General features: G+C 39.7%; 1 protein-coding gene across 1 annotated transcript in view; it reads left to right on the forward strand.

The window, feature by feature from the left end:
- cenpp (centromere protein P) overlaps positions 1 to 12129 on the forward strand; it is an 89561-nt gene that overhangs the window by 77057 nt on the left and 375 nt on the right. Inside the window, exons 7-8 of the mRNA XM_066697862.1 lie at positions 11412 to 11491; positions 11858 to 11949. Coding sequence (XP_066553959.1) covers positions 11412 to 11491; positions 11858 to 11949 — 172 coding nt within the window. The remainder of the gene's footprint in view (positions 1 to 11411; positions 11492 to 11857; positions 11950 to 12129) is intronic.

Genomic DNA, 12129 nt, shown 5'->3' on the forward strand with positions numbered 1-12129 from the left:
ATGCAGTTTTGCAGTCTATAGCTCGGACTGGAAAACACTGGAAATGTTAGTTTATAAAATAAGCCACACGTGAACCTGTTGGAAGCATGCCTTTCTGGCATTCATTTTGCTTTCTATACATTGGAGAGCTATATTACAGCTCACAAACACTTCCATTTGCATCAAGAAATTTATACTATTTCTATATCCTCAATATGTTTTATTTAGATATGAACCTATCCTTCCATTAAGCCACATTTCACACTTGCACAGCCATTGTAATTTAAAGCTGTCCAATACCACTAAGATTTGACTTCCATGTATTTTATGAAAGGGTCTTTTCTGGTCCAGTTTTCTGGCTGTACATTGCCTGAACATCATTCCAGTGAGCTGGAACTCGGCCCGAAGGATATGAACTGTTGCTCCAGAAAAGGTCATTCAGAAGCCGTGACTGTCAAAGCCACATAACGTGTAAATAAGCAAATGCTGCTTTTTGTAAGTGCTGAAAACAGACTCAGTTGGGTTTGATTCAGATAATAGGATTGATAGGGGAGAGATATGAAGCATGATATTCATTATAATTGTATTAAAAACAGGATGATGATAGCCTCTGTTTGACTTATTTCACTTAGGAGGTGTACAGTGTTTTTGGTTTGGGTCTGGTTTAGCTAGCTTCTGCTGCCTTTCTCGGCAGTGTGGAATGAGTTGCGTTTGTCTTTTTAGGTGTTTTTTAAGGTCTTTGGCTTTACAGGAGTCATTAGTCTGGGATAGTGTTTAATAGCCGCTTAGTGTTAAAATATTAAAATGGATGACCAACATGTTGAGAGTGTTTACTCTTGCATCTGAACAGTCTGGAATCTGTATTTAGATTTGTATTTTCTTTTTGCTGTGCATCTGTGTTAGTGGTTGACAGTCTGAGTGCTACGTTTTTGCACCAATAGATAATCAATGCTTCCACTTTTCAGTTAATACCAGCAAATTGCTTTGACATGCTGAGACTGAAGGCAGTGCTCGTACAGGTTAATGATAGGTTTCGGCATTGCGCTGTCAGAAGAAAGCCTGTTACAGTAAATGTGTTTTTGAAGCCACACAGCTGGCCTTTGCTCTCTGAGACAGATTTATGTGGCATATACTTGTACCTGGTACTGCTGTGAATAGAAAAACAGTGATTTAAACATGACCATAAGAAGTGGAGGGGTCTTTGAATTTAGGAGACATTCTCTGGGTTGAGAAAAAAACTGCAACAATCAAAGAGCTTCAATGTGAGTCTTAAGCAATTTTAGAAAACATTGGCAGGAAAACTAGAGGACGGAGGAGTCCTTTCTATTTCACCCAAAAAAACAATTGACAGACATTAAAAAATAGTGTTTTGTCATCTCACCGTATTGCCATGCAGCCTGTCTGTTGTCCAGCTGCTTCATTTAGCACAAACATCCCAGTGATCACTGCGGTTTATTTCCCAGACACAGCGAGCGGCCTTGACCAGGATCCGAGTAGCAGGAAATGTGTCACATAAACAAAGACAGAAGGAACACAGACACATGAATGTGGAGGACCAGATTGTGTGAGGAAGGACAGCAATATTGGACGTGTTTTATTAAAATAATAAAGAGTGGCAGTGAAGTACCTGCTTTGTAACTTTGTTTCCTAGACGGTAAGGGCCATTTGTGGGCCAGCACGGTCTTGTTTTAAATCCCGCACAATTATCGCAAGTGATCATTACATGTTGAGTATTAAACTACATTAGCAAGTCTTTAACAGCAGAATCATAAGTAGCTATTTGTGTTTGGTTTTCCTTTCTTGCCAAAAGCCTCCTGTGTGAACCAGTTTCACTTGCAATTGAGTCCCTTCTAAAATATGACAGTTCATCCAATCCGATTTATCCCTTGGTCGGTATCAGGCTGTAAGCAGAAGGATGTTTTTTTAGATTAAACCTGTATTCATCACTCAGTGTAGATCATTGTACTTACCCTTGTTTTTGCTGACCAGCCCTATCACAGTGCTGCGACATTAATGGGTATTTATCATCATCTGAACACTATTGTAAGTGTATCCCCATGAAGGTGTTTTTTTGTAGGATGTTGACATTTTATGGACTTGCATTCTTGTGTTAGGATTACACACATCAAAGGGTTTTCTGTACCATTTGTTTTTCCATACTGGGATAGGAATACCAGACCTCCAGCCACCGAAGCTGCGCCATCTGATCTCATTGCTCTGAGCTTCGGGCGCCACTGACCTTGGCTTGGGCTCTCCTGGCCACACTCGAAAGGCACTAATAAAAAAAACGGACATCCATCAGTAAAACAATCTGTGAGACATCAAACTGTGGTTTGTATGGGTTTGAATAGGAATATTTCAGCCGTGTGGGGGTCGGGGGGTATAATAATGCACACAGCTGAGGCCTTTGACAACCCGGTGTTCTTAACTCATGTTGAAAACAAGAAGCAGCAGGTAGAACAAAATGATAAATAGTTCTGCAGCTCAAAGTACACAGTCTGCCCCCTTGATAACCGCTTTAAAGGAAAGCTGTGTTGAGTGTATCATCCCAGGACTGATTGTGCCTGGACTAGACACTTGAAGTATAGAGGGGGATAATGGTCAGGTACGGTATCTGGCATATCGTGCAGACATGGGGATTACAGTTTCATCTTTACAATGATAATAAACTGTATTTTTTTGCCAACCAAATGACCTGGGAGTATAGAATGTGATTTGCAAAGCTTCCATGCTTTTAGTGTAACTGTAGACTTCACGAGAGATTTTCTGACTTCTGAAGTTCTTTTATTGCTCTTTTACAGTGAAGAATAAGGTTAAAAGATTTAAAAGATTTATCTTTAAAGTATTATAACGTAATTTATTAAATTGACTAGTTTTTTTTTTTGTACGGTTTGTAATCTATCATCTGTGTGGTTTCTGACCACAAAATATTTAAGTGGTATGTGTACTGATGATTTTTTATGTGTATTTTAATATTTTATTATTTTAAATATGTAATATTACTTTAGTATACATCATTTATATTCTGTAAGAGTCTATTTACATAAATCAAAAATCCTTCTGTTTATTTTGTGATCTGCTGTTGTTTGGCCCGCTGCTTGCAGATTGGTCTTATACTTTTAAGCTATTCTTTATTTTACTACAAAACATAACACGTGGAATACAATTTAAACAAGTCTGCAGACTTAATTAAAAAAATTAAGTGTATTAAATTGGGTATAACGATCAGCTGAACACTATAATTTATAATTTATTATATATACAATACGCTTTTGTAGTTCTGACATGAATTAGAATCAAGCTCTGTGGTTAAGATGATAGATGGTGTATAACAATGTCAAGACAAACCTGACCACACAGAAAATGAATATATTATGCGATCAAATGTACTATTCAGCTCATAAATATGTGGCTTTGAAGACATAAATAGACCCAAATAAACCAAAACAATATTGTTTTAAGTCAGTGTGGCTTTTCTTCAATGTAATCAGAAACATCTATGTTAAATATAGACCTGAAGGCTCTTGTTATTATTGCAACCTTGGCCAAATTCAAAATACCAATCAAGGTAGACAATGGAAGGGAATGATCGCAAGTTGAAAGCGGTGTCTGATGATCCATAGGAGATTCAATGTGTTCAATTCATTCCTGCCCTCCCCTTATTAAGAATCTACTTCCTGTGTGTTCAATGACAAGATGTTTTGAATAACCCCGCCATTTCAAAGCTTGTAAACTCTTTAAATACAGCATTAATGATACTGTAAAAGGACACCACAGCGCAGCCTGTTCTGATCGTGTTTTAATCTTCCATGCAACCCCACTTTGTTAACTGCAGACAGAAAAGAGAAAGGCCAGAGAGCACAATAAGCAGCATCGGTACCATTCAGGGGTAAGAATGTACAGCTTCAATGGGGGCGTTTGATGCAGTGTTTTAACTTGTGAATGATGATTAATTTGCATGACGTCAGGTAAACAGCAGCTCATCCCGAGTGCAATAAACTGAAACCATGTAAACCCCCTAGAGGGAGAGGAGCATTGCATCTGTGACTAGAGCATATTGTCTTGAGTAAGGTCAAAACACACATGGAAACTCCACCATTGATATTTAGTTCTCAGATTATTGAATTTAAATGACTCAATCCCTTTCTTCATCTTCATTTATTTTCAAATGCATGACGTTGAGAGAATGCAGCTCCCTGTGTGAATAGTATATATATGCAGCAGTGTGCCTAGAAAACAAGGAACATGAAAACCCATTTGATTATAAAATGACAGTTTTATAATTAGCCACTGATGTAGAGTAGGCTGTAGTGCAGAACCACTTCAGTGCTATATCGTTCAATGGGTAATGTATGCATCTAAAATAATATACACTGTCAATATAAACTGCTCAAAAAAATTAAGGGAACATGTAATCATCACAGTATAACACCAAGTCAGTTAAACTTCAGGGATATCAATCTGTCCAGTTAGGAAGCCTAAGCGATTGTGAATCAATGTCACCTGTTTTGGTGCAAATGAAAGTGACAACAGGTGCACTGGAGAGGCAACAGCAAGACAACCCCCAAAAAGGGAATGGTTTAGCAGGTGGTGGTCACAGACAAATGCTCTCTCCTTATCCTTCCTGACTGATTCTTCTCTAGTTTTGCATTTTGCTTGTGTCCTTGCAGCCCATTCAGGTTGCACAGCTAGTCCAGCTCCTCCAGGATGGCACATCCATACGTGCCATTGCAAGAAGGTTTGCTGTGTCTCCCAGTACAGTCTCAAGAGCATGGAGGAGATACCAAGAGACGGGCCATTACATGAGGAGAGCTGGTCAGGGCCGTAGACAGGCATCAACCCAGCAGCAGGACTGGTATCTGCTCCTTTGTGCGAGGAGGAACAGGAGGAGCACTGCCAGAGCCCTACAAAATGACCTCCAGCAGGCTACTGGTGTGCATGTTTCTAAACAAAATGTCAGAAACAAACTTCATGAGGGTGGCATGAGCGCCCGATGTCCTCTAGTGGGACCTGTGCTCACAGCCCAGCACCGTGCAGCTCGATTGGCATTTGCCAGAGAACACCAGAATTGGCAGGACTGCCATTGGTGCCCTGTTCTCTTCACAGATGCGAGCAGGATCACACTGAGCATATGTGACAGACGTGAAAGAGTCTGGAGAGGCCGTGGTGAATGTTGTGCTTCCTGCAACATCATCCAGCATGACTGGTTTGGCAGTGGGTCAGTGATGGTCTGGGGAGGCATATCCTTGGAAGGTCGCACAGACCTCCACATGCTAGCCAACGGTACCGTGACTGCTGTTAGGTACCAGGATGAAATCCTCAGACCCATCGTCAGACCTTACGCTGGTGCAGTGGGCCCTGTGTTCCTCCTGGTGCAGGACAATGCCCGGCCTCATGTGGCCTGAGTGTGTAGGCAGTTCCTGGATGACAAAGGCATTGATGCCATTGACTGGCCCTCACGTTCCCCAGACCTGAATCCAATTCAGAACCTTTGGGACGTTATGTATCGGTGCATCCGACGCTGCCAAGTAGCGCCACAGACTGTCCAGGAGCTCACTGATGCCCTGATCCAGGTCTGGGAGGAGATCCCCTAGGACACCATCCGCCGTCTCATCAGGAGCATGCCCACACGTTGTCAGGTGCATACAGGCACGTGGGGACCATACACATTACTGAGTCACATTATGAGTTGCCGTGATGAAATTCACACAAGTTGAAACAGCCTGTGATTTCAATTGTTTACTTTGATTTTCGGTGTGAGTTTGAATCCAGCCCTCAATCGGTTGGTGATTTTGGTTTCCATTGACCGTTCTTATGTCATTTTGTTCTCAACGAATTACACAGTGTACAGTAAATATTTTGATCTTTAATACATTTCGTTCATCGAGATCCGATGTGTGGTTTCAGTGTTCCCTTAATTTTTTTGAGCAGTGTATTATAAAACTAGATTGTCAGGTTATTATGTAGGTGTTAAGCTTCAGTATTCTGCCAATTTGATTAACACATGATGCCTGCATGTCATTCCTATCAGCAGCTGTGGTTTTATTTTTCAGCTGTTCGTCTTGTGTAAACCTGAGACATGTTACCATCACATGGTTCCACTTTCATACTTAATAACACATCAATAAATACATCAGAACTGTGAATGTGCTCTTGTTTTTTTCTGGAAAAATGCGTTTTTCATCAATTGATTTTCCAACAATCGCATACCTCCCTCTCGCATTCTCAGATCATTAGTGGGAGCTGTTGAAGCCGAATAGTTTTTACTGAATTAGTTATGTTCAGTATATTTATACAGATAGTTGTTCCATAGTGATGTAATCCTTGGCAGCTGTAAGAGATAAGCTAAATATATTGTCATGTACAGGTCGAAGGAAGAACTCGCTGTTATTTTGCCTGCAGCAGTAAGAAGTCAAACTGTTTGATGGCCTTCACATCTTGTGTTGAAAATGTATTAGAGATGCATCCACTTATGTTTTTCCAGCATATTTAAAGTAGATAATCAAAACTGTGTGTGTGTCTGTCTGTGTGTTTTTGAAACGATAAATACTTAAAAAAACCTCATATAGTTTAGATTTATTCCACTGTTTTGATCCAAAACTTTGTGGTTTTTCCTCTTTTAATGTTAATATGTTTTGTCACAAGGCGCTGAATGGAATAGCATCTTTCAGCAGAGTCCTTTTCCTCACTACTGTTATACCTTTTTCATTGGGTTCTTGGGTTCACGGCCCAAAGATGAAATATTGATCCAGAACTCCATTTGATACTGTCTCGTGTTATTTGAATAGGCTGTTGCCAAAAAAAGCAAATTGCTTCAGACATTTGGCCCTAATATGCATTTTGTTAACAAGGGTCTGTGTCTGGATTGTATAGCTTGATAATCTGTATTCCTTCAATGGCATTACTGAAGCATGATCCTGACCCATCAGAAAAACACATCTAACTTTGGTTGTGTTTACTGACTGTCGGTATGTTCATTTTTAGGTACATATTTTGAATACATATCTGTAAAAATAATGCACATAAGCAATGGTCTGATCATTACTCAGTAGTGCAGAAGAATATATGTTTAATAAAAGACAAAGATATAAAATATGAATTTAAAATCGCTGTATTATACTTTTTTTTCCCACAAAATATGACAAAAGCCAAAATATGCCTTATTACTACCTTAAAAAAAAAATCTCAGTGACTTTGCAGTGGAAATTCATAAAGCAGTTCTCCTACATGTTCCATGAGATCACCCAATAAAGCCTTTGTGAAAAATAGGATTTAATCGCTTTGGTAAAGAAGCTATATGGAAAAATAACATTTTCCAGTGCGTTGAAGAACATGGTATCATAGTCAGTGAGTTGCAGTAAATGTTCGCCCACTGTGCCAGGTTTCTGTCCACAGTGCGTGATGGTGGCATGTTTGAAGCTGGAAAAAAAGGTTTCACATGTTTGGATTTGAGAATGGTGTGCATTAATCCCTCTTAAAGACCTCCAAAAAGAAACCTCATGCCAAGAAATGCAGCCTTCAATGAGTGCTACTCTCAATTATGCAAAATGAGAGGATTTTTGGTGCTGTTGCATTTTAGTTTTGCAATACTCAACAGCCTGAAAAATAGGCTCGCTCTCTCCGAAGATGCCCACGATGTTTAAAGGTTAATGGTTAATTTAACAACCATTCAATAACTTCTGTGAATGTAATCACTGTATGGGAGCAGCCAGCTCATGAAAGGAAATACTCTGGTTATGGAAAATATACTACATTTATATCTCCTCGGTATTGCAAGGTCTGGTGTCCTTCTATTGAGCATGAAAGAGACCCTGGAGGAGAACCCTGACAGCCCATCCTAAGTCAAATAAATATGTTTCTGCTTTTGCCGGCAGTTCTAGCCTTGAACAACTGACTAAACATTTTTTTAGTCTCGACTTTTAGTTTGTGGAAAATCAGTGCATGGCAACCATCGGGGTGACAGCAAGGATAAATTAGAAGCAGACTTATCTGTTGATGTGCCACATGATGGGAAGGGGTTGGGATTTGGCTGTACACAGTACATTAGGACTTCCATGTAGTATAACTTGAGTATACAAATTGTGACTTTCATTAATGTACATGTTTGATGTTAAAAAAGGGAAACGTGTCATAACCGAAGTAATCAATAGCTGTGGCCGCTTTTGGGTTTTAAAGCCGGGGTAGGCTGTGTGTCTTTGATCATTTCTAGTGACTCATGAAACACGAACATGATGATTTTCCATTCTTTCTCAAACCAAAGCATTTCTCAGCTCAATTTCACAGCAGGACATTATTCTTGTCGGATAGTATTTAAGGCAGTGACAAACGTGCTGCACACATTGATTCGGACAAACTGAAATGCACTGGTCTCGTGAACATGTGGAACCGAAGCATTTGTGCCCACAACACGTTGGTATCTGCCAGCTGTGTCCTTTGTAAGATCCATTGTGACTATTATATGAAAACCTGCCCCTCCGTGAACATTAATCAGGTCAATTAAAATGCAATGTCAACAGATCTTTTGATAGACGTGCTGAGTCCCTGCTTAGGTGTGGGCAATAATACAACTAATACAAGAGCTTCAGTTCAGGAACTCGAGATTTATTCAACACAGAAGTTAGCAGTGAGCCTCCATGTCTCCTTTGGATTCTTTTAACTACTATGAGTCTCTAGTTACAAAGATTTTATAATCAACTTGGAAGTCCATTAGACATTAAGGATTATACTTTATTGATTAAAGAGTTAATCCAAATGTTTGTGGTGCTGTACTAAATCTGCAGGAGATGCCTTTAAAGCAAGGATTTTCTGTTAATCGCAGTGACTCCTGCCGACCTTAGCAAGAGGTGGAAGATTTCCTACATCTGGAAATGAACGTGACTGTTTTTATTATGAGAGAAACCAGGTGAAGGTGAGCAGAACGTGGCCCAAGAGGTCAGCACTTTCACAGAGTCTCAGGCAGAACCTCTCAGTCTCCACTGTAATGCATCACATCTGTCAGGGCAGTATCAGACACGTCCCCCATGGTACAGCACTACCAAACGAAACCTCATGTGCAAACCTCCTCTTACCTCTCATCACTCAAAACACTGCTGTGTGTGCCCTCCTCAGTAAAACACAATCATTAACAGAATTCAATCTTTGAATCTTACTGTGTGAGTCTAGCTCAATAGCCTAGACTAAAAATCTCATGAGATAATATCTTGTATGGTTTCAGTTGGTGTCTTATATGGTCTTTAATACAGTAGCCTCTACACCTGCATTACAGCGGAATTGTATTTTGGGTGCAAGTTGATGAAAGCCACCATTTGAATCTACAGGATTGTAGGCCCATTAACAGAGCTGGCACTTTTAAAACTAATGATTTTTCAATGTGGAAAAAACTCACAATGTTAAAACCTCAGATTTGGAGTAGTCGTTAAATCAGGATGATTTACATTAACAAATGTAACTCACTCATTCGCTTCGGAAACAGTTCCATTTGATCAAGTCTGTTATGAAACAAGGCCTTTTATTTGCAATTAAAGACATAAGGAAAATTACTTGTTCGTGTTCAGGAACCACAAGTAAAATACTGATAAAAGCAACAACATTCTGGGCAGCAAACTTTTTTTTTTTTATATACAAAGAAAACCACTGGATTTGTTTCTTTACAGAAAGCAAAAGCTGCAGTGTTCCACAAGTATAGCTAGTTTAGGTGTAAAGTGAGATGGAGATTCTCTGGGCTGTTAAAGATCGAGGCCTTTCTTATGTTATTTGCTTCTCCGTAGCTCTAATAAAACGTTCATTTTGTCAGAGCCCAATTCTACCGCAGCCTGGGGATATCTTGCCCAGGTAATGTTTCTACACATATTTTTCCATTCGTATCAATCATGTCTTGTCCTGTTTATACAGCGGCTGTCATAACAATACTAATACTAATAGTAATATAATTTATATTTTCACTGTTGCAGTTCAGTTGTTTTTATAATAATCCTTGTTATTGAGATTCCCAGACAGCCAGGTGAATGTAAGAGTGATTTGCACCAAAACCATTTCTGTAAGAAACTGTGGTTGTCAGAGCATTTTATTATTATTAAATATCAAGGACTAGAAGTAATCCAGAGCAAAGGCAATTTATATGTTGTCCTTATCCTGTGTATTACGACAACAAATGTTGAATGTTCATTTACTGTCTCAGTTCAGTAGCATCGTCAGGAGATTAATGTGGACAATAAAGCTCATTCATGTTTAGTGGTGAACAGTATCCTCTGATGTTCTGTACAGCACTGAAAGGATACGCACCGGAATCCAAGACCATGTATACTGGCTGGAGAACACGTCAGCTATTCGACAAACAATCCAGCCGCAAGTTTTGTTTACAGTTCTTGGCCAAAACGTCCGACTGGAAGTTTGAAACGTTTGGCAGTCCTGGTCTCCCCACATTACATGCTCCTGGGGTGACAGTCATGGCGCCAGTTTTGTGGCATTCAGGCATTGCCCACAGACCCCAGAACCCTGTAAAGAAGGAACTGGCAGCACAGAAAGAAAAACAGAAAATGATTTGAAACCAGCCGGGAGGTCGATATGGCATAGGAAGGATTAATAACTTTAAAAAGCAGAAAAAATTATGAAGCCTAATGCAGACTTGTATAGATTTGACTTTTCAATGGTATATATTTCTTTATTCATCTGTTTTTTATTAGTGAAACCTCAGTGGTTTAAATCCATTCTGTGGTGCAGGGTCATCTATAGGGATGTGTAGAAATATTGATGTCATTGTTAACCGCGTCCTAAAGTTGGACCAAAAGAAATACCTTTATATACCTGTATATTTGAAAATAATAATTTCAAGGTTGATATTTGGGAGAATCCAGGTAAATATTCTGGGGGTTGCAGAGCCAAGTATGTTCTTTAGTGTTGTCTCACAGTATTACTACATCGTAATAATTAGTCACTCAACATACAAAAGCCAGTTACTAGAGGACATCAGTTTTATGGCTCATCCAAAAGAGCGAGACTGGGCTCAAGCTCCGAAAACTCAAGGTGCCAGGTTATCCTTCACCCCGAGACCACCCAGTCTCACAAATTATAATACATGGGGCTCAATGTGGAATGCTATTTGCTGTGTTTAGAATTTAGAAGACAATCGCTCGTGGTTTTGTGCTAAAAACTAAAATAAGCCAGAGACTGAGCTGTCCCACCAAGATATGCTTTGTAGTAATAGTGATTTGCCCCAATGTAAATTAGAAATGAGTAGTGAACACCCGGTACTTTTGGACTGATTTATGAGAGAATAACAAGAACATCTCCTATCAAGTATCCTGCAGATGGCAACCTCCGAGCTGTGGACCAGTTTACTGTATGAGTTATTGGGGCAGGCATTGTCCTACCAGTATAACAGCTCCCCCACCCCCCCAGAGCAGTCTTTAAATATCAATATTTTTTTATGACAGGAGAAATATCCAGAGGCCGTCAGTCTGCCTGAAGGCTGCAGGGCTGAACAGATGGCAATCAAGAATCCAGCACTGCCAGGGTAAGGCAAGACAATCTCTTTATTAAGTCCAGGTACTGACAGTCTGTCTCCTCAGATTTCAGTCAATGTTTATAATCTTCATCATTTCAATGGCTTATGATTTTTTTGTAATTCTATGTAGATCAAAGGCTGTATTTAATATCACATTAATTGTCCACTCAAGAGAATTCACAAAATAACATGCCCTGCCAGGAAGCACGTCATTGGTGAGAGACAGTGTAATACGAGCCCCACATTTTTAAAATAACATACAAACACATATCACCATGTAGAATATATGGCAACAGCCTAAAACTGCATTTTGTATGAATGGTATTTCTTCACTGTCAGTGACTTTTCACTCTTTCCAAATCTCCAATTGTACAGATGCATGTTGTATATAGTTTGGTCTATTGAAGTGACTGAAGAAGGAGTTGTTACGCCCAGAATAAATCTTCTTACCAAAATGCCAGAACAAGGTAAGGGCTGCGATACGGTCTGGGCAAACTGCGCATGCTTGTTTTAACATCGTGGAAGAGCGTGTTCACTCCCACGTTATTCTCACATTGGACACTTGACACGAAACCCAGAACAACAGCAGTCATGGCAAATCAAGTGCATCGTTCTGAAGTATAAAAGCGATTTACAAAACCCAACTG

The sequence above is a fragment of the Amia ocellicauda genome, chromosome 3 (genome assembly GCF_036373705.1).
Source record: "Amia ocellicauda isolate fAmiCal2 chromosome 3, fAmiCal2.hap1, whole genome shotgun sequence".
In the NCBI taxonomy this organism is placed as follows: Eukaryota; Metazoa; Chordata; class Actinopteri; order Amiiformes; family Amiidae; genus Amia; species Amia ocellicauda.